Source organism: Halichoerus grypus, chromosome 4, assembly GCF_964656455.1.
Source record: "Halichoerus grypus chromosome 4, mHalGry1.hap1.1, whole genome shotgun sequence".
NCBI lineage: Eukaryota > Metazoa > Chordata > Mammalia > Carnivora > Phocidae > Halichoerus > Halichoerus grypus.
The window spans coordinates 66501962-66528685 of record NC_135715.1 but is presented as its reverse complement, the minus strand read 5'-3'; the positions used below and the strand labels follow the sequence as shown (position 1 = coordinate 66528685).

Genomic DNA, 26724 nt, shown 5'->3' with positions numbered 1-26724 from the left:
GAACCTGGGATCATGACCTGAGCCGAAGGCAGACGCTTAACGACTGAGCCACCCAGGCGTCCCCCATTGTTTGTTTGAAGAACTGGAATCTGGCGCTCGGCCTGAGCACTGTTATTTGTTCCCTTTACTCAGCCCCAGCGATTTCTCCAGCAGCTTCAACTCTGTGGCCGCCATCTTCCGGCAAGAGCTCCTGGCAGGGGTGGCTCCAGTGTTACTTCTTAATTATACTAATTTGCAGGCCATTACATGCAAAAAGGTTTCATTCATTCATGCCATGAGGTACTGAACATTTAGTTGTTCATTCATTCATTTCACACATTTCACTAGTGCCTACCAGGCACTGCAGAGCCACAGATGGAAGAAGCTGCTTGCAGGCAGGTGAGGAGAACGATTACCATTTAGGTTCCAAGGGCTGCAGTGGAAGGGGGGAGGTGAGGGAATGAATGGATTTTTGTTATGTCCTGGTTATTGTGGTTGATGTGACTCATAAAATTAACTCGTTTAATCCTTACAGCAACTTCCTGAAAACAATATTATTAATTCCAAAAGAAACTAAAATCCAGAGCCATTAAGTGACTCTCTCAAAGTCACAAGACCAATATGCAACAGAGCCATAAATCCAAAGCGGGGTGTCTCCCATCACAGTTGCATTCTCTCCGCTACACCCAGTGACCTTCCTGGGCTTTGAAGGGGCCACAGGTGCCAAGACGCTAAGTCTGCTGAAGGAGACAGACACTTTCATGAAAATGGGAGAGCTGAGTAAAGTCCTGTGGGATAAGCATGAACCCTACAGGTAGAAACGGTTGTGAAAGGCTTTCTAAACAATGGGAGGAGCATGTGAAAGACATAGAGGTTTATGATAAATGTCAGGTTTAGGGAATTGCAAGTACTTTAGCACAGAAAAGTCATTGTAGACTCTAGAGGCAGGCTGTGTAGAGTCAAACCTCAGCTGCTACACTTCTTAGATGTAGAACTTTGGCAAGTATTTAACCCCTCTTTTCATAATTATAAAATATGGATAATAATAGGACCTACCTAATAAAGTTGTTGAGATTAAATGACATAATATATATAAAGTACCTTACACAGTGGCTGAACCCCAGGGAGAGCTCCATGAATATTACATATTCTGAAATAGGTGGAATATAATGTGCAAGGGAAATAGTGATAGGAGACAAGTTTGAGTTGGAATGTCAAGGCCAGATCATGAAGTGCCTCCTATTATATATAACTGGGAACATCATTGAGGATTTAAAGTTTGTGTTTATGTGTGTATTTGTTTTATATAAAACTAGTTCTAGTTCATTTAAAAATATCTTTGTGATGTCAATGTGAAAAACAGATCAGGAGAAATCAGACCTGAGTCAAGGAGGTCGAATCTCTAATGCAATAATCTAAGGAAGATACCATAAGGATCTGGACTTGGACTTACTCAGTGGTGATGAAGAGGACGAATAGGCCTAAAAAATACTTAGGAAGTAGTATCAGCAGGACCTGACTAACAGAGAACAGAAGTAGGCTGGAGGGGTTGATGGTACCAATCACAGAGACAGGGAATATAGGAGGAGAAGCAGGCTTTGAAAAAGGTACTTTTATAGCAAAGCACCTCATGTCTTTTTTAAAACAGTTAAAGAAATTAATCTATTCAGTTGTAAAATACAGGTACTATTCTATTTGAAAAAGTGGCCTGGAAAATTGTGCTTGAGGTTTAAAGTTAAAAAAGAAAATTCCTGTTAGCAAGTAATTTAGTCATAGAAAAAAAAAAAAACACACCTAAGCTAACATTTTATTGGATAAAACTAATAACTGGTTTAATGTCATTCACATTCAACTTATATTTTATACCTCCCCCCAACACAATACTTTTTAGGTAAGGTATAAATTCACAAGAAGAGAATACACACAGAGATTAGATTATATTTACAATTTTATTAGTCAAGAATGCAAAATTGTGTGTCCATATCAAGCAGGAGTAAACTGCTACACATCCGAGAATAGAGTCCTTTGGCTTTCAAAATCCCCATGTGGGCATATAAACACAGATGACACTGTCGGACCAAAATAGGGTCTCACTAGATCTATAATGTTCAGTTCTTGCTGTGTCAATGACTCATACTTACTCTGGGTTTACCTATCTAAGGAGGAATTACACTAACACTTTATATACTTCTATTTATGGAAATACATAAGGGCATAGCTATCTCCTGACCCTTACTCAGAATCAACAAAACAATTCTCTTAGGGGAAGCCCATTTTTACCATAATTCTAAGCATTGAACAAGTGTTAACTACCTATAATCAAGTGGGCTATTACACACTTAGGGAATTTGATTGCAGGTATTTATTTATAAAACAAATCCCTTAATTCTGACACATTAAGTCAAATGCTAGTTAACACAATCAAGGTCAGCTTTTTGGTGGGTAGTAATATGTTTTGATATCTGGAACATTTATCAACTTCTCGATGCCCTGTGTACTAAAATTTTTTTGAACTGTTAATTATCTTCCAGAAAAAATTTCCAATATAGTAAGAACAAGTGGAATATTAAATATTAATCTCATAATCATTAATCAAGATATTAATGTATGAGATTTAATATTCTGTTAAGGTATTAACATTTATCCTTCATAATTTCAATTAAAGGGTACAACTGAGAGGAACTGTTACATTGTTCAACCACAAGGACTGCACAGAGCAGTTTCAGCACCAGGGATAGTAATCTTCCTGGATAACACTGAAAGCCATGATACAGATGAATAAAGGCTAAGTGTCTAAATTCAAATTAATTGCAAGGTTTATATGAGTGAGTATGACATGATAGTTAAGACAATAGGCACAGGGAAAGATTCCATAAAATTTTTTTGTTGTTTTTGTTATTGTTTTTGTTATGTGTGAAGTTGATGCAATAAAAAGATAGTTATATTTCTTCTTAGTTACAGACACCAATAAAATATGGAAAATTAATGACCTTAATTAAACATTTCTTGTCTTATACATATTAATTTAAAATATTGCACAATGGATCACCATTTCTTGATATTAGCAAAATATAAGAAAGAAAAACATAAAAATCATGAATTAAAATTCTCCCATCAAACTAAATATCATTGAAAAAGGAAAAAAAAGAAAATACAAAATCTTAAAGAAATATTATCTTTCCAAACATAGCCATAAGATTCCTGTGTATTATAAATTTTCATGAGTTTTTGCTGGTATATTTTCCCTGCATGTTCTGAAGAATAAAGCAATTAGTGAACTGTTGACAAACAGTAATATATTATTTAATATTATGTGTATTTCTAAATGAGGGTGAAAAAAACACCAAAAGCTCTAGAAAGCTAAAATATATTAGTAATCTACAGAAATTACCAATAGGTGTTAATGCCAACCCCAAGAATGACTGCAAATTCATGCAATTTTTAAGGTATAATTGTTCCCAAAAAGTTGGTCAATTTGGAAAAAAGCCATTAATATATAAATATATTTGAATTAATACATATTCATCATTAAAAACGAAGTAATCTGGGTTCTGCACAATTTTGCACATGGCCATTTATTTGTTTATATGCCAACAACAAATATAAAAAATTTTTGAGACCAATACCCAACATATTTGTAATGGGTGGATCCACATCTATGTTGATATATCATGGTTATTATATCAATTTATAGTTAACAGGCATCTAAGTGTGATACTGGACCTGGGAAACTAGTAATCAAAAACCCAGTTACCAGGAGGACATGACGGAATGGCCAGAATTCAGTAAACACATGGGTATATAAACCAATGGTCCATTAACCCAACAGCCTAGAAAATCTCCCACAAACTGAGGGGCATAAAATTTTGGTGAGAACAGGTGTACAATACTTGCAGAAAAAACGTGATGCTGAAGCCTGACCCCTTCCTGGCATGCCATTTCTCCATCCTGGTGAGAACCAACCCTCAGTGGGCCTGGACTGAAGTCACTGGTGATCACGACAAACATCTAGCTAGTGACAGTGGCTGGTCACTATTGAATGCAGAGATAGAGATATCTGATGTCAGTAATTTGTCCTTATCCACAAGGGGGACAAGGGTTTTGCCTAACATTCACAAGCACAGTGTTACAGTACAATTTATCTATCAACTACATTTCTCCAGTAAGTTAGTAAACTTGGGACATGGAAAATGAGCAGAGTCAGCAATTTCAGTTTGCAATGAAACCGTACATATTGAGCATCTAGTAATGAGTGCATAAATCACTAATTTACAGGGCTTTTTTCCTTTCAAAATATTTTGTAGTATAACAAAAACATGATGCAAATCCCAAAGGAAATTTATTTAGAAATTTGACAAAGCTTTACCTTGCTGTCCAATTAGAAAATGGATTATAGGAAAGAGCCTTCTAACAGGCTAAAGATATTTATTGGCAAAATTTCTGGAGAGAAACTGGCCATTTGGCTCCACCAATATTCCCTACTTCAACCATGTACTCCTGAATATCTGTTCCTGAGGGACTGATGCTTTCCTCCGGAGGAAATGTATAAATACATTGAAACCAAGGCATAAGAGTGGCCTTAAGGCATTTTGAGGATATCAAATTTGGTTTCCTGGTTTCAGACTCTTGACTGTTTGCCCAGTTTTGGATTGCCTTCTTGATGTGTTCTCGAGGATTTGTGGTTGCTTTGACTTTCCTTTTCAAGTTGCCCCAACTGTAGTTTGTCCCACCAGTTTTGATTCCTAACCATTTGATTCCTGACTACTAGCTCTGGGCATTGAGTTTCTCTGTCCTCCTTTTAACTATCCCCAGAATTTGTCACATACTATATTAAAATCTGTTTCCTGCTCTGACTCCACAGTCATGACTCACTACTGACTGTATTACCAGAACGGAAAGAGTAGTACTCATTCCAGATTGCTGCCAGAATGAATGCTATTGTTTTCTCTGTAATACTCTACTTTTCAAAGCATGATCACCATTTATCTCATTTGTTCTTACAACAGTATCATTATTCATTCCCATTTTATTGGTAAGAAAACTGAGACTTGAGGAGGCCAAATAGTTTGCTTAATACTAAATAGTGAATATTCAATAATGTGAATGCTAGTTTGAAGGAATTTAACCTTCCTCAAAATTCATGTCTTAAGGAATTTAACAGTCATGTAGAGGAATGATTTTATTCTGATTCAAAGTCTTTGATCTTCTTTCTTTAACCATTGAGATAAGCAATTATTGTATCAGGTTGTTGAATTTATTGAATTACTAAATTTCTGCCTTTTAATTTCTTCCCTCCTTTCCTTCATCCAAACATTTATTGAATACTTACCATGTATCAGTCAATGATCACAGTGCATTGCTGAAGATTTTTAAGAAAGATGTAGTCCCTGCCTTCAAGTAGCTGCCAATCCAATGAGGAAAAAACACATAACAGGGTGCCTGGGTGGCTCAGTTGGTTAAGCATATGCCTTCGGCTCAGGTCGTGATCCCAGGGTCCTGGGATCCAGCCCAGCAAAGGGCTCCCTGCTCAGTGGGAAGCCAGCTTCTCCCTCTCCCTCTGCCTTCACCTCTGCCTGCTTGTGCTCCCTCTCTATCTGTCAAAAACAAAAAACAAAAAACACATAACAAATGACTACACCACCATATATATATTTTTAAAGACTTTATTTATTTGACAGAGAGTGAGAGACAGCGAGAGAGGGAACACAAGCAGGAGGAGTGGGAGAGGGAGAAGCAGGCTTCCCGCCAGGCAGGGAGCCCAATGCGGGGCTCGATCCCAGGACCCTGGGACGATGAGCTGAGCTGAAGGCAGACGCTTAACGACTGAGCCACCATATATTTTTAATATGAAAATAATTACTGTATAAAAGTATCATCTCCTGACAGCATATTATTAACCTAAATTTTGCTAATTTATTGTCTGTGTGCTTTATTAGAATGTAAGCACCATGAGGATAGGGACTTTGTCTTATTCATTACTATATTTCTGGTGCCTTGGAACTATCCATGGCTTGGAGAACACAATAGATATGTGTAGAAAGGAAGAAGATGTTCCTTTTCTTTTAGGCTTTAAAAAAATAATTAATCATATTATGTTTCTATTGATTGAACACTATTTATTAAATACATGAATTCAATGTATTTCTCCTAAAGTTCTGGTTCTTTTAAGTAGAATTTCTTTTTTAAGTTTTCTATCTTTATCAAACAGGCCATTTGTATTACATTATTTAATAGATATACAATCTTTTAAATATAGAATAACTTTCATTTATTTAATGAGAAATATGTACTGCTAGAAATATATAATGTCTCCTTGAAGTTGTCCTATTTCATGGTTTCATTATTTGAGACTCTTTAGTATGCTTTTAAGTGAATTTGTAATGAAATTACAGAGTTGCTACTTGTTTATGTAATAATATTGGAGAATTAAGTTCTTATTCAATTATTAGTCTATATAAAATTTCATTTTCTGTTAATGCTTGTTGAGTAGTAGATAGCCAAAAAGCTCAAAGGATTGATGTTTCAATTATATTCACTATTTCACGTTTATAGTTGCGGTGTTCTAACTTCCACTACATCTCTGCTCTTACTCTGTTCTGTTTTATAGGTGATTATATTTCCTTTGGCATTTCCCTTATTTAAACGTCAAATAGATTACATTTTATAATTCCAGAGTACTGAAACGATTTCTCTCTAGTAAGCTTTCAAAATAATTAATAGTATTGTTTACTTGTGAAAAGCTAATACATGTTTTACATTGATTCAATATAACACATTTTCAGTTTAGGCATTAATAGAGGTATTGGGACAATAAAAGACATTTTGAATTTTATAAATATTCTGAATTAGGACAATTCCAAGGAACTAATGGATAGGAAAAAGAAAGTAGAGCTACAGAAATATCCACTGTCAATTCACATTTTAATACCTGGAAGCTATATGGATAGCCTTAGCAATAGCTAAGAAGTTTATGGCATATGAATGATGCCAGTGTTGGTGTGGGTTCCTGCCAATGTTAAAATTAAACACACACACCTGAGAAATAATTTGGAAAAATTAACCCCATGAAGTACCACTGTCCCTTTAAAAAATAAAAGTAAGGAAGAATCTCTGTCTTGGCAGGAACTTAAAGTACTAAACTTTATTTACAAAAAAATCAGTAACACAAAATTTCAATGAAAATGAAAGGTAGAGAAAGTCAGATATTGAAACAACAGAACAAAAGTCTAGTTTAAAACCTCAGGTGCATTGTGGTCAACTTTTGGTCAACTTTTTGGTCAACTGTTTTCTGTGGGTTAGTAAATTATAAAGGATTATTTTGTTACTATTATTTCCTTATTCTTTTGGCTTTTTTTTTTAAGATTTTATTTATTTATTTATTTGAGAGAAAGAGAGAGAGACAGAGAAACAGCATGAGAGGGGAGAGGGTCAGAGGGAGAAGCAGGCTCCCCGCTGAGCCAGGAGCCCAATGTGGGACTCAATCCCAGGACTCCGGGATCATGACCTGAGCCGAAGGCAGTTGCTTAACCAACTGAGCCACCCAGGCGCCCTTCTTTTGGCTTTTTTACTTTTATAAGGTCTCAGAGAAAAATTCCTATTTTGTAATATGTCTCCTCTTGTTATAACTAGTGAAGAACGAAGAAAAAATATATAGCTAATTCGGCTTTATGTTCTTAGCAGAGATAAAAGCCTCAAGTTTGAGACACGAAATTCTTAAGAGCCTTATAAAGTAAACAAATATAGTATATATATTATATATATCTTTCTGTGTATGTGTGTATGCATATATATAGTTATTTATTTTTTTTTAGAAAACTAAAGAAGATAATGCTGTCCTATTTGCTCTTTGAAGAAAGGGAAGTCAGGTCAATGAATAAAGAGATACAAGTGGATTATTAGTGTACTTAATTATATAATCTGAACACTCACAAAATTCTGCTGTCCTTTTATGTTAATAGAGAAGCACAACTTCTATCACTGTTTAGTAATTATTGCAGACATTGCTTTAAACGCTTTTTTATGTTTTCTCTTTAAATCTTCCAGGCAATACATATGCGACTGATTTTACAGGTGCAGAAATAGGTTCAAAGGCAATTTGTTTGGATTTGAACCCAATCTATCTGAGTTCAAAACCATTCCTTTAGCCACTATCCCATACTGCAAAGGATTATTTGGGATTAGGGTGGGAATGGTGAAACAATAAACAATGTTTGGGAGAAATGCTGTATTTTTCAAGGAACCATGTGACCTTTCTGTTGTGCTTATGAAAGAAAACACGACGATATGAATTATGAGGGCAAATCACGTGGCCATGACCTTAATGTGCTTGCTGAATGTGACCAGCCCTGAAACCTGCTCTTCTGTCTTCTTGCTACTGCAAAATAAATCAGGCTGAGTCTGTTTCAATATAAACAAAGACACTAGCGCTAAAACTGTGGCCAACTTATGACATTTCATCTACACAAGCGTAGATTAGCCAAACAGAAATAAAGTTTAATATACACATTCATGCATATTTAACAGATACTCAAATGCTAAATGTGATTAAGCTTCTGGATCATTTAAGATATCCTTTAAACTTACGATTATGTGCTTTAAGAATTGTTTTCACATTAACAACAAAGAGGCTATATACAATGTATATCTCAAATTCTGTAAGATTAAACTCTCAGGAAGAAGTGAAAAGAGATAAACAATAGCCCCAGGAAATCAAAACATAAATCTCAGATTGTCTCAATGTACTACCTGCTAATTGATCAATGAGGTAGTTGTTTCAAGCCGTTCTTCCATTGGTTAATCCATAGCTGCTGGCACCAATACAGAAAGGCTGTAATCCAAAATTTCATGCACTAGTACGAGGCTGAAACTGATTTTATATACCATCTCCTGGGTGAACTAAAGTTTGCTAAAAATGCTCTTTCTTACTTTGAAGAGATTCTATTAATGAGATAACTATTCCAAAGGACTCTTGGACATTTCCTCATAACATTCTTTTCCTGCTTCTACCCAGAGTATATGCTTTTTGCTATAATTATATAGACAAATGCTAATACTTTCAATAGCGACTAGGAGATTAATAGTGAGACACATAATAAATCCTTTGCCAGAAAAGCATAATAAGGAGTGATATATTAATGGGACTATGAAATTAAGTTTAGGTTAATCTTAATGAATATAATTAAAAACAATTTATTTATCCTAAGTAATTTTTGTCTAGAATTAAAGTGATTCCCAGGAAACAGAAAGGCTAATGGAGTTTTTTTTAACCTTCACAAACATAGAGATATAAAACCAGACTGACTCTAGAGATCGTCTCTTGGTGGGTAGCTTTCACCAAAACATGCAAAAACGTGATGACTTTGTTCTTGTAAAATAAACTTCCCCAATCTCATTATCTTTCATCTGGTAAATTTGGTAGAAAGGAACTAATGGCCTCAGTCCAGGTCCCAATGTAAGCTGTGTGGAATAGCCAATACACCTGAGGCCTTGGCCAGCTATACCTGGGGGAATCAAATCTCAATTTTGTCACTTAAAGTATGACCTTGCACAACTCTCTTCATATTAGTTTCCTCATTTGAAAAATGGGAACGATAAGATCCTACTTGCAGGACTGTAGCAAGGAACAGAAATAATACATGTAGATGTGCATGGCAGATAGGAGATGCAGAGTCTATGACAGCGATAATGGTTGACAACAATCAACCATAAACTCCACTTTTAACATACTTTCAATGTTTATTAGTATGAAAATAATTACATGTATTCTTTTACATTTTTTTTTTCGGCGAAGGGAGTATAGGTGGCTATAGTGTCACGTGAGTATCTTATCTTTGGAAAATGAGACAGAGAAGACAGAAACTATTGATTTATTTAAGTGAGAATATGCCAACCTATGCTACTTGAAAACAACAACAAAAAAGCCAGAATCCGGCTTTTTTTTGAGAGAGAATGAGAGAGAGAGCATGAGAGGGGGGAAGGTCAGAGGGAGAAGCAGACTCCCCACTGAGCAGGGAGCCCGATGCGGGACTCGATCCCAGGACTCCAGGACCCTGACCTGAGCTGAAGGCAGTCGCCCAACCAACTGAGCCAACCAGGTGCCCAAGAATCTGTTGTGTTTTTTTTTTTAATACTGGAAATGGGTACCAATTTCAGATCACTTTCACCTAGGTGGTATTTTGAATGTATTCATGAAGGTGGCATTTAAGCTGGAAGGAATTTCAAGAGGAGGGGAGAGGAGGACAGGGCTATAGATAGAAGGAAGAACATGAGTAAGGCACTAAAACAGGAAAGCACAATGTATTAATTGGGAACAGAGTGGTTCAGTTTGGCTAAAGCATTGTTTCCCAACCTGGGGACCTCAGAGTTACTGAAAGTGATCCATGAATACTTATATACATCAGGTATTGTTTATGGACAAATACCAAAAACATTTATGTTGCATGTATGTATATTAGTTTCATTGGGCTGCTGGTAACTTTTGTTACCATAGACTAGGTGGCTTAAAAATGACAGAAATTTATTCTCTCACAGTTCTGGAATCTAGAAGTCCAAAATCAAGGTATCAACACAGCCATGCTTTTTCTGAAGGCTCTAGAAAAGAATATTTCCTTTCTTTGTCTGACTTACTTCACTTAGCACAATACCCTTTAGGTCCATCCATGTTGTCACAAATGGCAAGATTTCATTCTTTTTTATGGTTGAGTAATATTCCATTAGATAGACAGACAGATAGGTATCAAACTTTCTTTATTCATTCACCTATTGATGGACGCTTGGATTGCTTCCATATCTTGGCTTTGTAAATAATTCCGCAACAAGCTGAGGGGTGCATATATCTTTTTGAATTAGTGTTTTTGTTTTCTTTGAGTAAATACCCAGTAGTATAATTACTAAATCATATGGTATTTTCATTTTTAATTTTTTGAGGAATCTCCATACTGTTTTCCGTATCAGAGAAAGACAAATATCGTTTGATTTTACTTATATGTGGAATCTAAAAAACAAAACAAAGGAACAAACAAACAAAACCAACAGATTTCAATACACAGAACGAACTTGTGGTTGCCAGAGGGGAGGTAGATGGGGAAACAGGTGAAATAGGTGAAGGGAATTAAGAGGTTCAAAGTTAGAGTTATAAAATAAGTAAGTCACAGAGATGAAAAGTAGAGCATAGAGAATATAGTTAATAATATTGTAATTATGTTGTCTGGTGACAGAGGGTGACTACACTTATTATGGTAGCAGAGTAATACATAAAATTGTCAAATTGCTATGTTGTACACCTGAAACAGATATAACACAATACGTCAAGTATACTTCAATTAAAAAAAAAAAGTCCTTCCTTGCGTCTTCCTAGCTTCTGGTGGTTGCCTAGGCTCAGAGCAGTGTAACTTCAATCTCTGCCTCTGTCTCTCCTGTGTCTGTCTTCACATCGTTATCCTTCTGTGTGCCCGTTTGGCTGTGTATCACTTTCCCTTATTTTTATAAGAATACCAGTCATATTTGATTTAGGGCCTACCTAATTCCAGTATAACCTCATCTGAATTTGATAGGATCTACAAAGACCTTACTTCCAAACAAGGTCACATTCCCAGGTATCTGGGGCAGGACTTGAACATATTTTTTAGGGGGGGGACACAATTCAACCCACAGACAGTATGTGTGTGTGTGTATGTGTGTTTGTATTCAAATATATATAATTATTATGATTTTTAAAAAGCAAAAATTATTTAAATAGCATTATTGAATTGAAAATAGCTTTTTAATACTATATTTTTCTCAATGGATATTAAAATAATAAATCTCTCAGGTAGGAGTCCAGGAGTCTACAATTTTTTTTTTTCATGATAAAAAGAGTTGTACATACTTAAAAGTGTTGAGAGCTATTGTTGTAGGGTTCCTGTCCAGAACAGAATGAGGTAAACTAGAAAGCAAGCTTAAGTACGGAGAGCCCTTGGTACTAAGTAAGATAAGGACTCTGGGCTTCATTTATTAGGTAGAGAGAATTACGGGTGATTTTTTGAGCAGATGACATGTATGCACATAGAAATTTTTGTGATTAATAAATTAAAATTTCTGACCACACCATTCTGTCCACCAAAGTGGAGCTTTAGGAAAATTACCGTGTACAGGATGGACTGATAGAGTGAGTGTGGAGACAAGGAGAGAAGGTAGGAAGTGAGCAGGATCTGAGGATGAAAAGAATGAGACGCATGCTGGGCATATTGCTGAGGAAGAAGGGGCAGAGGTATGACTAATCTGATGGTGAACGTGTAAGTGTGTGCATTTGTACATATGTTTATGTAGATATTTGAGGGTATATGTACGCAGTATGGTGCTCGCATGATGTCTAGTTCTTTCTAAATTCAAGAGTACCTATCATTTCTGTACCACTCATTTGATACTTTTAATGTTTTGACTTGGGGATTACACGGAAAATAATTCATTTTGACTAGTCTACTTTTTTGTACCCAGTAGACCCTCAAATATTTGTTGGCTGGTAAGCATCAACATTTTAGCCGTTCCAAATCTGAGTCAAATTTGTTAACAAATATTGAATTTCTATTTTGTGTCTGTGTTTTCTGCTCAGGAGAAAAAGTAGTCAGGTGAAAAAGGTAGAACTAAGTAGTTCGAGGAAAGTGAAATTAAAATTTGGTGAAGAAATTGTAAAAAGGCACTTAGCTAGTCTAAATGATTTCAAGTTCCCAAGGCAGGGCAAATTATATACAATGGTCCTGAAAGAATGCGAAAACTAGATCATGATGAACAACTCTCAGTGGTCTTTGAGAAGTCTTGGAGAAGTACTAGAGAATTAAAGTGCCAAAGGGGAGAAATAGGAGATAAACTCTTGAAAAACCACAGCAGGTAGCTTAATATTACCTGTAGGTGAGATTACAGAATGCTTCATTCATTAGAAAAGGAAGCAGTAAGTCGTGTCATCAAATTAAACACATTTTCTTGTTTATGTTGTAGTTATTGGAAAAATTAGTAATAATTCACATCTCTTTATAGTTTTTACTTTAATTTTGCCCAGACACAGAGACAGTGAATCTGGATTTCAACTAGCCAGTTGTCAAGTTCCCTTATGATATTCTTCTGCACAACTTAGAGAAACATGAGCTGGTTGTTAGCAGAGGATGGTAGCTATTTAATAGTTGAAGGATTATACCAAATAGGTGCTTATAAACAAATCAGTGATTTTCAAACTTTTTGGTTATGACTTACAGTAAAAGATACATTTTACATGATTACCTAGTAAGCACACATGTACATATGTATGTGTATATATGTGTATATAATTAAAATAATAGATGCCCCTTGATATTTTCCATTCTGTTTCATTAAACTGCTGTTTGCAGCCTACTAAATCTATTTCATAGCTCACTAATGGGTTGAGATTTATAGTTTGAAAAATGTAAATTGATTTCAATCAGAATGTTTCTAGTGACTCTAGAGCTGTTTTTATCCTGTTCCATCAAATATTTGGATGAAGATATAGAAGGACTGTGCTGAAGTCTGAAGACAATACAATAATAAGACAATTTTTTCTGCATGATAAAAACAGGATTAAGAAATTCCCAGCAAATTAAATTTAAATGGAAAATTAAATAGAAAAATTGAATAAGATAAAAATTGAATTAATTTAAGTTTAAAAATGTATGTACAATTTTGCACTTTCTGTCTCAAAATCTATATGTGAGGTTTGTGTTGCTGCTTAGCAGCAACATGTCTACAAACAAAATGAGATCAATACCAATGAAACAAAAACCCTGGTGTTTCAGTTGATAAGAATTTTAACATGAGAGGGTAATGGAACTGAAATTATTTGGGAACCTACTATATGCCAAACAGGAATCATTGGTGCATTACATTAATCATTGGTGTCACTTTGCTATAAAACCTAGAGCCAAACAAAACTGAATCGATTTGGGGTTACATTAACCGGAGTTATATTTCTAAAGATTGAGGTTTGGGTAAGAGTTACCTTCTGTTTTGTACTGGCCCAAACCTACCTACCTGAACACTTTTTCAGATAAAGTTTAGAGGGCAGCTAGAAACCCATTCTTTAAAGAACAGGTCAAGGGAATGGGGATATTTAGCCTGGAGAATTGCTGTTTTCATTCATTCATTTTTTAAACACCTTTATTCAGTGTAAATTACAAGCCAGCCATGTTAGGTGCTGAAGACACAAAAATAACCACAGCATTGTGTTTTCCCAACGCCAATGAATGAAAACATTATTTATTGACCCTTGCTACTACATTAGTACCTTAAATGTATTAGTACCTTTCGTTCTTTAATCCTATGAATCTCTAGTTTGGGTTGGATAAACTATGGCTTTGAAGGTAAGTCATTTGCCCAAGATTACACAGGTAAGTGGCTCAGGAACTGGAATCCAACTCATGCAAGAAGTGCTACTAAACCTGGAGCATGTGTTCTCAACCACTGTGCAATATTGCTTCTTGATATGTCATTTGCAATATCAAATCACTATATTGTACACCTGAAACTAATCTAACACTGTATGTTAACAGTATGTTAACAGTACCAAAATTAAAATTAAAAAAATATTGCTTAAAAGTCAGATTCATGGGCTTCTTACCTTTGAAAAACTGTCCTTTGAAAGTAGGGGTATACATCTATTCAAGTAAAAATGTATGCAAAATTAATATTCACCACATACAATGGTTTTAATCTGGAGATTTAAAAAATGAACATTTTAGGTAGCTTCTATTATTACATAACTGTCTTTTATTTCAAAATATTGTTAATGCAAACACTAAGCCATTTGTACATTTACAGGGAAATAGGCTTTGTAGGCTAAAAGGAAACAAACCTGCTGTCTTTTCTAAACTTTATGCTTTTGGGGATAATATTGAAAACATATAACTGTGCAATTATAGAGACTTGTATGTGGTTATAATTGGTTTTACATGTGTTTATAGGTCATTCAACACATATTGTGCCTGTATACTAAGGGTACAAGGACACATTTATTATGTGCTGGCTGCTGATTTCAAGTAATTCATTGAATTCTCACTTCCCTATGGGATGGGTATTCTCATTCCTGTTAGTGAATGAGGAAACTAGCTCAATAAATTGGGTAGGCTGCGCAGGCAGTTAAGTTGTGAGAATGATTCCAAAGCCTATGCACTTTCCACAGTACCACACTGCCTTCAAGGAGCTGACAGTGTACTGGAGAGCGCTTTTTAATTGGTAAGCTCTTTTAAATATTTCTGATATTGAATTAAGTATGCAACAGAAGAAGTAGAGTTTTCCTACTTTGGAAAAGTGATATCCTTTTTACCCACTCCCTATCTCCACTAAAGGAAAATGAACAAATACAAAATGAACAAATGAGAAAAAAACCAAAGTGCAAACACACACTGCTTAAGAAACAAAACAGAAAATTAAAGTGAAAATATTAAAATGACGTTAAGCTATTCATTTGGAAAGGAAATAGAAAGTTCAGGTTGTCACTGTCTCTCAAAGCACTCATGCAAGAAATCTAAAAATAGCAAGAGACAGAACCTGCTGCCATATTTTTTTACACACAGCGGGTGAAAAAAAACTAGTGTGATGATATTTCAGTCTGGATTTTCATATTGAAGATATATCATTTTAGATTTACAAATGAAAACAGTGCTCACAAAAGTAGATAACACTATAAATAAAATATTATAGGCAGTTATATATGTCACAGGATTTTTAAATTATAGCATATCTAAGTCACACTATTAAAAGTTACTGGTTTTGCAAGTTTTTCAAATAGTTTTGATCATTTAAGCATTTTATAATTCAATTGCTACTTAATATAAATGGACATACCAATTACCACTTCTTTCAAAAGGATTTTTTTTTTGTCTAATAATTCAGTCATTTTTCAGCGCAAGTTTGAAACAACTAAAAACTAATTGTAAGTGCTGGATTTGAGGAGCTTTGTTATACATAACCTATAGTACCTTAGAATTTTACCATGTTCCAATATTCTGAGAGTTAACTTGACTAGTTGGTCCAGTTAAATATGAGTAATAACAAATTGGGTTATGATAGATTTGTATATTGACTCTCTTTATTTGAGATGACAATTAGAATGACTTGAATATGCCTCCAGATACCGAATATTTCTGGTGGCTTGTAATATATCTTTATTGAAAAGGGCATACTTCATGAAATATTAAAGAAAATGACATCCTTCATTTCAAAGGAGAAAACAGCAGTCATGCCTGTTTAGTTTTAATTCAGGACTAGCAGCAAGATTACTGTATCAATTTTAATTTACTTAAGCAGTAATATTTTTGTTTTATATTTATGCAGATACAGTAATCTACTTTTTTCACACATTAAGACTGGCCATGAGGATTACCTATATTTTTAGATAATTTCAAAAACCTCTGAACTGTAAGTGACTAAGGAAAAGGGAGGCATCATTAGTTGACATCATACCTGAAAATTGCAAGGGATTTTTGAAATGTGGGATTTGTAGCTCCCACCAAACTGCCCTATCTATAGTGTCACTCAGTGCAGGCTTTTTAGGCTGGTAGGTGAGTTCAAGAGCTGTTTGTTGTTCAGAGCTCCATCCAGAGCTGATCACTGTTTGACAAGTTCTATTTTAAGTCGTGCCTGTGTGTGCAGGTGTCAGCCTCTTTCATGGCTGTAGAAAAAGACCCATTACACTCCATCTGTATCCTTCCCCGACAACGCAAGATCTTTCCCCATGGTGCGTTTGTTTCTGCTTTGCCAGCCAGTTTTTATTTGGGTAATTGGGGGTTGGGGGGACTAGGCGGGCAATACTGCGAGGAAGGGCGAAGAGGGGCAGAAAGAGGTCGTCTGCCACTCCCCTACCTTACAAGGCACGTGGCACTCTTAGTGGCAGCTGCTGGATGCAATGATGAAGACGAAGATGATGAACCTCGTCTTAGCAAAAGGATATTGAAGGAAGGAGGCAGCAAAGGCAAGACACACACTCACTGTGTCCTTCCCCACAGGGAGAATCCACCCTCAAGGGAAAAAGTACAAGGAAGCCACTACCCGCCCCGCCTCCACCAGCTTGCCCCAGGGTCTGGCATTGGTCCCCGTGCACCTGCTCACCTGTCTATCCGTTCAGGGTGGTTGGGGGAGGGACGAGGGGTGTCGGGTGGGTGGGTGGAAAGAGAAGGAGGGCAGGGCAAAAGAGGGGGTGCACCGAGGGCTCCGCCCCCGAGGCTCTGCGCAAGCGCAGTGGCCGCTACCGCAGGCAGGGGGCGGCAACATGGCGGAGTGAGCGGCGGCGTCGGGGCTTCACAACAACAGTGGTTCCCGTAGCAGCGGCAGCGGCAGCGTCAGTAGCGTCGGCCACAGCCTGAGCTTCAGCACCGGCCAGCGTCGTGGCCACCTGCTCGCCCCCCAGGGCTTTTCGGAGCGGCGCCCGCATCTCCGCGGGGGGCGGGCCGGGCCGGACGGACTGGGAGGGGAAGAGAGAGGAGGCAGCGGTAGCGGCGGCGGCAGCGGTACAGCTGCTGGGCGGGCACTGCCGCTCGCCGGGCAGCCGTTAGCGGCGCAGCCACCGCCAGGAATAAGCCTGGGAATAACCCACCGCCTCCGCCGGGGAGGGCGCCGGAGCGGGCCGGACTGACGCGCAGGCGGGAGCGGGCCCGGCGCCGCGGCGCTGGTGGATGCTGGGGCTCCGAGGCGACGGCCGGGGGGCGGGGGCCGAGGCAGGTATAACGGTACCGGCGGAGGCAGTGCCTCTGCTCTTCCCTTCTCCCCAGGAGGGGGACAAATGGCGAGCGAGAAGCCGGGCCCAGGCCCCGGGCTCGAGCCTCAGCCCGTGGGGCTCATCGCCGTCGGGGCCGGAGGCGGAGGCGGCGGGGGCAGCGGCGGTGGCGGCAGCGGGGGCAGCGGGATGGGAGAGCTGAGGGGGGCGTCCGGCTCCGGCTCGGTGGTGCTGCCCGCGGGGATGATTAACCCTTCGGTGCCGATCCGCAACATCCGGATGAAATTCGCAGTGTTGATTGGACTCATACAGGTCGGAGAGGTCAGCAACAGGGACATCGTGGAGACGGTGCTCAACCTGGTAAGGGAAAAGGCGTGTTCTCCTTCTGCTTCCCAGTCCCTGTAGCCTCCCTCCCCAGCCTCTCGCTCCCACACACCTCCACCCCCGGGGTCGCACACGCAGCGCGTCCCTAGGAGCACCGATCGTCGGGCGGGTATTGCCCAGCGGGTGACCTGCCTGCGCGCAGCCGTAGCCACGCCACCACCCGCTCTCCTCTGGTCCTCTCCTGCCACCTGAGTGCAGTGCCCAACTTAACACCGCTTATTATCACTTCCCCTATGAGTAGAAATCATTCCTTGCCGTGCAGGTTTTGCGTCGACTTGAGAGTTTAGTTAGGGGGAGAGAAGGCCTCCTTTTCTCTGGGGTTCTTTCTTCTACACTCTTAATTGTCTGTGGTGTCGCTCTCTGAGGATGAAAGCCTTGTCCCTGGAGCCTAAATTCCCCCGTGCTACTGAAATGTGAGAAGCGCATTAGGTCTAACTTGAGCAGCTGGGGTGTGATGTTTTCGAATGAGGAAAATGATGCAGTTTTGCATCTGCCTTTAAATATGTTCAGAGGCTGTGATGGAGAGTGTTGTGGCTGTATCTCCCACCCCCCCCCCCGCCCCATCTCTTTTTAGGCAGCCTTCTTTCTTTGAAATATTGCCCTGCATATGCTGACCTCTTAGTCTTTTTTTTTTTTTTTTTTTTTTGGTGCACACAAGGTGTTAAAATGTGAGGGCACCAAATCATACAGGTTGGTTTCTATGGTTGCCTTCCGAGAGCGTAGCATGTGGATAAAGACTAAAGGAAAGGTGTTAAATGCAGCCATAGGTTTTGGTTTCTTTCATGATAAGAAAGAGTTACTGCAGAACTGTGTATGACTTAATGTTTTGCGCTATCTACAGAGGCTAAGAAGCGTTCAAGATGTCAGGGGAGGAAATGAGAATAAATAAAGAGCAGAATCATAAATTGCGGATAATTAAGAGTAGTTCATTTTTAATGTTTTGCAAATGCAGTTTTTGCTGCAGCAAAGCTTTTAAAACAGTTTCCTCTGCAATATCTAATCCTTGACATACTGTTAAGGTAGGGTTTTGGAAGACAAGGCTTAAATCAAGAGCGATCAGTTGACTGTTGTATTTGGTGTGGAGTCACAGAAATATAAAAATATGCTTACAAGGGGATTTTATAACACCCATGTAGTCTGATTTTTCAGCCAAGCAATTATTTTTACTTGATCTATTGGAAAACTGAAAGCAAGCTGCAGCTACAGCAGTGGTGTCCTGAGACATGGATTAATGTCTGTGGTTTATGAACCTCTTAAATTCACAGAAAAGTTAAAGCTGCTTTTTTTTTTTCTTTTTTGCTAGTACGTCAAGTCAAAGATAGGAGAATATGTGTTTGCTTTGTTATATTGTTACTGTTTAAATAGAATACACCTCTTTCTACTCTGTCTACCCTTCAGATAAATCACCACAAAAGTCATTGTAAGTTTGGGGGAATGTCCTCTCGATATAACCAAATTCTTTTCAAAACAGTAACAGAAATATTGTTTCTTGGTAGTTTTAATTTTAACCAGCTGCAAATAGGAGGTCAGTACTTGCCTTTTTAAAAAATAAGCAAGGTGAAATCTGAAAATATATTAATATGTTAGCAGGTACTGTATTTCTGTAAATTTGAAAGAACACATATAAAGTTTTTTTTTCCAGTTTTCACCTAACCAATACCATTTTTACCTTAGATGATGTGATATTAGGTTATTTTAGTAAGTATTTGTATGCTTACTTAATAATTTTAACATGATAAGAGACAGTAGAGCTCTCACAAGCTGGAAACTGATTTGAATGTGTAACCAGTTTGGACTCTGCAGCAGTAGTGATGTATGCCAGATCAGTTCTTAACAGATGGGGTTCTATAGATATACAGTAGGTTAAGAAAGGAAGTGAGATACTTCTTTTGAGATAGAAAAGAAATTTAACTCTCTTACAGTGGAGTGAAAATCTGGCGTGAAGTCTCAGTATGCAGACGTTATATTAGAGATTAACTTTACTGTTAAGCTTAATTGGAGTAATCAGAAATAAGGTAATACTGAAATGTTATATCCCAAATCCACATAAGACCTTGTAACTGCATTGATTTTGGAATAAAAAAGGTTAGGTTTAAAATTTCTTTGTATGTATTTAAAGGATGCAATAGGTCTTTAAATGGAAACTTTTGGGGAAAAGAATGTATGACAAAGGGAGCTATTTACTATTAAGTTAATTATATTGATTTTGGAATACAAATTGATCACTTGAAGGGTAATATTTCTTGAAATGTAGGTTTAGGGCTTTATCTTTCCAATATACTCATGATGAAAATGTCATGTGAAAATTTAAGCTGATTCTGAAAGTATTTGGAAATCATAGGCATTTAAAAAATAATTATCAAAATTTAGTTCTATTTACTTAATAAGTAAATCGGTAAAATCCATTTAGGGAACTCAGTAACTAGTTAGAAGTTGGAAGCCTCTAATATTATCTCTAAAATGAGTTTTTCAATTTTCAATCTTAACTTAAAACATTAAATTAAAAAAGTAGGTAGAAATAGTGAAATCTCTATCACAGTGCCATTTATGACAGAAAAGAAAGGAGGGGAACTAATGAAACTTCAAAAGAGAACAGTTTCTACTTAAACAATCTAAATCAACCACCTTTGCCAAAATATTTTTCTATTTTTCCTGTACATTCTTTATCTCTGGATAATATGAGAATACTAATATTTGGTGTTTAGGTGCTATTTCTCTCCTGCCTTGCCCAAAGATTTAAAGTTTTGCTGAGTAAAGTTTAAGCATGCAGTGAAATATAGAGCTTCTACACGGCCATGGCTGTAATTTTTCTGCTTTTGTTTGCCAAGGTAGAGCTGTTTCCATTATTCAGGTTGGTTGTGAATTTGTCAAAGAATCACCAATGTAAAGAGAAATAAAATGAATAATTTCTGTTGTAGATGGATATATTTCGTATAATGATACTGATAACTTGAAACATTAAAATATAGCACCCTATATTTATATTTATAGCATCAGGAAGATGAATAAATTAATTTGTAAATAATGTTACAATGAGAGTATATCGTCAAGAATTTTGCAGTGTAGCTGTGAAAGAAGCTGATTATCAACAGACTTTGACTTTAGGAAGAATTATTTAATGTGGCAGTACAAGAGAGTCTAACTATAGATAAGGAATTTGGTTGCCTGTTTCAATTATAAAATAGGCATACTGCTTAATTGAGTGCTTCCTTTGTAAACACCCTTAACATATGTTTATTATAGGGTTTTTCTTTCCTTGAAGTAGATGCTAGGTAAATATCATGTGTTCTTAGTTTATAATATGAAAGTTTCTTTTTATCAAAGATTTTAATATAAACATAGTATTAGAAAAGATAAAACAGAGGATTGATATTTACTTAGTGAAAGAATTCAGGTTTGAATAGTTGTCTTAGGTAGTATAATTCTATAGCATTTAATTTAAAATTTTTTTTCACAAATTATTTCCTCTGATAATTTCATTTTTTTTTTTTTTACATGTGAATGGCATATTGTATTGAAAGCAATACAAGATACTTTCCTGGGATTTTGTGGGCTAAGTTCCTTTCCTCTCTTGCATATGAATCATAGTATTTTTGTTAAAAGGGAATTTTTAAGTGATTCTCTTGTAATTGAACATGACAGTAACTTTTCTTAGAGTTTTTTCATTTGTAGTTTGATAATCAGAATCATTTTCACTTTAAAGATACTTAGAATTTCACAAAAGGTATATTCTGCATTTGAACTAAATTTATTTTAAAAATATGTAATTGCGTCTTAGAATCATGGAAATCCTTAGTATTAACAAAACCACATTTACTTATATTAAGAGAGAATTTCCTGCATTTTAGTTTATATTGACATGTAAGTCTTTTCATATTAACTTGAATTATATTTTATTTTTGCTATTGGGTATTGAAAGTTAAATTAAGAATGCATTTGTAAACATTGGAAGTTACACTGTCAAGAGTTCTGAGATTTTCCATAGAAAGATTAATTTAGTCATGGAATGACACTAAAGCAGTCTTGATGAGTCCTGACAAATGTACAGAATTATTGAATCATTATATTGAACATCTGAAACTAATGTAACACTGTATGTTAATTATACTTGAATAAAAAAAGACAGTAAAGAGCAAATACTCTATAGCCAGTTTATGATCAAGGCATATTAATTTTAAATAAGTATTTTGTATATTGCTAGTCAGTTTTTGGCAAATACCGTGCTGTTGAATAAATGTATTTCAGGGTTCTGTCTTTGCTATGCTTTCTCCAAACAGAGCGTAGAGAAATTCATTGGTCCTAGCAGACTCACCCCCCATTTTGGATCCCTGATGTACTACTGTATCATAAAATTCAATCATCCACATTTTTGACTGTTTAAGTATTATTTTGCATCAGTTTCAGAGGCTTCTAGTTTCTTGCCTGTACTTTTCATATTTTATGCATTGTCAGCGTACAGGTGTCCCCTGCTTTCCAAAAGTTGGTGTTTTGCCATTTTACTTTTATGAAAGACCTATATTAGTACCTGGTTTTCTTAACCAAAAGAATTCTGAAGAGGATTTTTGCTTTTACAAAAAAGCCGTTACTGTACTAGTAATGGGTCTTTTGTTAAAGTGCAGTAGCGTATTGCCAACTTTTGGAAAGTGGGAGGTACTCTTCGCTTTACGCTATTTCGGCTTTTGAAAGGTTTCATAGAACACTCTACTTTTGGATAGTGGAGGAAATCTGTATCTCCTTATACAAAGACACACCTATCACTCTCTAGTATTGTTATTTATTTATTTATTTATTTTTCTAGTTTTGTTATTTATATGTGTTTCCCCTTCTATGCTGTGAACTCCATGAGGGCAGGAGGCTGTTCTATGCATACAGATGGTCCCTGATTTAACCGATGGTTCAACTTATGATATTTTGACTTTACAAAGTAAAGTCAAATGGTCCAAAACACACGCATTAAAAACCATACTTAGAATTTTCATCTTTTCCAGGGTTAGTGATATGCAGTATCATACTCTCTCGTGATGTAGGCAGCAAGTCACACCTCCCAGTTAGCCACTGGATCATGAGGGTGAACAACTGATACACTCAGCCGTTCTGTACTCGTATAACCATTCTGTTTTTCTGTATTTTCAATATAGTATTCAATAAATTACAGGAGATATTCAACACTTTATTATAAAGCAGGCTTTGTGTTAGAGGATTTACCCAATTGTAGGCTAATGTAGTGTTCTGAGCATGTTTAAGGTGGGCTATGCCAAGCAATGATGTTCAGAATGTTAGGTGTATTAAATGCATTTTTGACTTTTGATATTTTCAACTTACAATGGATTTATCAGAATGTAACATCATAAGTTAAAGATATATATTTATTTTTTATGTTTTTGGCTCTTGGGTAAGTTAAATGCATTTTGAGTAGGCAGGACCCTACTATTAGGCAGTAGAAGACCAGTTTCTCAAATTACAATCAACAGTAAGGTCCAGACCCAAGATCATGAAATGAATGAGACTCATTTAATGTATTGCCTAGTTCTATAACTAGAAATGTGTGTTGAATATGTATGCATTATGTAGACCTTACTACATAGGTAAGTGTTATTGTAAACTGGCGTATTGGAAGAAGTTAGAATCTGATAAGAACTTTTCTTTTCAATAAACCTATGTGTATGTCAAATATATAAGCACATGACAAAGATTATGTTATTGGTAGCAAAGAATACATAAAATGCTTTGAATAGAAATTAAAAAGTATTGGGACACCTGGGTGGCTCAGTCGGTTAAGCATCTGCTTTTGGCTCAGGTCATGATCCCAGTGTCCCTGCTGAGCAGGGAACCTGGTTCTCCCTCTAACTGCTGCCCCCCTGCTTGTGCGCTCTCTCTCTCTCTGACAAATAAGTAAATAAAATCTTTAAAAAAAGAAATTAAAAAGTATTGTTACAATATATCATATTACCAGGAATAGTGGACATCTCTTGTTTTTGTTTGTCTAGCATACATTTCCCTTTTTGATAAGGGTACTGCAATTGCCTTTGAGGAACCACTTATCTGCCATTCTTAGTTCAGCTGGTTTAGGTGGGCTGGGCATATAACCCAGGCATGGCCAGAATCACTGTGATTGGTTCAGGGTTGAACATTTAACTCAAAGAGAGTCACAGGGTCAGTCGTAGGACTTGTGCTCAAACTCTTTCTGTTGGTGATGCTGAATTGGTAGATTCATTCTATAGTGGTGGGAGCCTGTATTAGAATTTGACTAAGTATGAAGAGAGAGAGAGAAATAGATTCTTTTTTTTTTACGATTTGTTTATTAGAGAGCACGTGCACGCGAGCGTGCGAGCATGTGCATGAGCGGGCAGAAGGGCAGAGGGGGAGGGAGAACCTGGAGCAGACTCACTGCTGAGCATGGAGCCCAATGCTCTGCTCCAAGCTGGGCTCAATCCCGGGTCCCCGAGATCATGAGCTGAAATCAAGAGTTGGACGTTTAACCGACAGCAACCCAGGTGCCCCAAGAGAGAGAAATATATTCTTGATTCTGCTTGAGCCTCTGGAGTTCCCTGTGCCTATGGAGATTATCTTCTAACCATTAAATTCTCTCTTTTAAAGTTTATTATTGTTGTTAGCTTAAAGTCATTTTAAATTGGGGCTTTGTCACTTGTAAATGGAAAGAATCCTTTCTAGCATAGACTTTAGTAAATGGAAATGGGATGTTGTAAGGAACAGACCCTAAATGTTGAAATGGATTATAAGGCAATGAGGACTTTGCTTTCCCCTAGCAGTTCCTTTTAAGGAAGTACAGAACAGCTGTTTTAAATTGTCACCTGTGTATCTTTGCCCATGGAATTACTGAGGTGGTAACTTTAGGGATGCTGTAATGTTTTGACCACTTTTTTGTGGCCTTTGATAATGTTCTATAAGAGGGCAGCTAGCTTTGGTGCAAGCTGGCGTGCTTGAAAGCGGAGAGGGAAGATAATACTGTCTTTCCAAGTAAGAGCAGCCCCTTCTGCCTGTAGCTACACATAGCAGAGAATCAGAATATCAAGAACTTTGAAGATTGAAAAGCCTAATTTTTTTTTTTTTTTTTTACTCCATGCTAAAGTTGGTAAGAGGAAAGGCAGGAGTTTAAATTAGAACCACATAAAATTCTGTTTTATAAGCTTCTCTCAAGCACCTCATGCATTATACTCTCAGCTTCCTGACCAGAGTAACAATCCAGTTCCTAAAGAGCTTTAAAAGAGGATGCTACCAGGGAACAAGTGAGAGAATAACCTATACCTCCTCACCCAGGTTATTGTTTCACATTGCTTCAAGGAAAATCATTAAGTTGAGGGTGAAGGGGATGAGTACTGTGAAGGTCTGTTGCTGGGTGACTGAATATTGTTAGGAAATTGAAAAGACGAAGTCTGGATTGGTAAGCTGTATCTTGACAAGATCTCTGGCTTTGATGCTAATTCAACCAGTTGACTGAAGTTAATTGACCAAAAATGTATTAAGTTTTTAGGAAAACTACTTCTAGAATAACTTCCAAGTCTGGTAAACAAAGACCTGTGTTCCGCTCCTTCTAAGGCAGTTCTAAGCTTCAGTAAGAGGAAGTGGGCTGCTAAAGCAGTGTAGCTGCTGGCCGGAAAATCTAAGGCTATGAGGGTAAACGGACAAGTGAGGTCTTCTGAGATAGTAGGAATGAATACATCCGAATTGGCTGAATAAGGAACTGCATTGTCAGGATAAGAAATTCTTGCTACTCCAACCAGTAGTGGATGGTATATGCTTCCAATTAGTGACCATGGTTTATCTTCACCACTCTTCTAAGTGGGAATTATTATTTATGTTCTTTTACCATCCTATATTAAGTATCAGGGAGATAGCTAAATTTGTTGTGTAACTATATGTTGTTACAACTCTGTGTTGTCAGATAATGAGGTATCTCCAAAAAGAATGCACATTTGGACCTGACCAGTTCATAGCACAATGATTTTATTAGACTTGTAGCTTGATTCAGTAACTTGACATTTTCTTTGTCTCTTCCTCACCCCCTGCTCACTCTGCACCCCCTCTAGGTGATGAGTACGTTTTCTATTGTGGCTATGGTAGTAACATTGTTAGACATGGGTATTGAAGAATTATGTATATAGAAAGAAGTGAATATATACATGAAAAATTATGTGTATACACCATATGTATACATATGGTATATGGGCAGCCAAGGGCTGGAATTTTACAATTTTTTGTCGGTTTTGGCTGCATAACATCCATTTTTTCTGCTGCTAACAGTTCTAGATTTTTTGACACTCCTTTGGAGAGTCATCCCTTCTTGATTCTTGGTTTGGGGTTTCCATGGATTCCTTTCTGCTTTCCTGAATCAGAAACAGAACCTGGACCTGGCTCATCAATAAAGCTTTTGTTAAAAATCTAGCTGCACATTTGAGCAGCTCGGTAACTTCTTTAATTCTGTCAGAGAAAGAGAAAGATACTGACCATTGGAGTTGATAAGATGTTAGAATGTAAGTCTGTATTTGACTGGCAATCTGTCACCATGAAGTAGAGTATGCTTGAGAATGGACCTATCACAGAGGCACCTAGAACCAAGAGAGAGATTACCGATGACATCTTTGGAACCATTCGGGTCAGTCATATCCCCAGACTTTTCAGTGCATTAAGCTAATACATTTCCTGTT

General features: G+C 37.1%; 1 protein-coding gene across 4 annotated transcripts in view; it reads left to right on the top strand.

Annotated features, from left to right (window-relative positions):
• Positions 1-17195: 17195 nt before the first annotated feature.
• The window catches only part of NBEA (neurobeachin), a 694224-nt gene continuing 684695 nt past the window's right edge, over positions 17196-26724 (top strand). For all 4 annotated transcript variants that reach the window (XM_078070461.1, XM_078070460.1, XM_078070459.1 and 1 more), the window contains exon 1: positions 17196-18034. In XM_078070461.1, the coding sequence (XP_077926587.1) occupies positions 17741-18034 (294 nt within the window). In that variant the 5' untranslated portion in view covers positions 17196-17740. The remainder of the gene's footprint in view (positions 18035-26724) is intronic.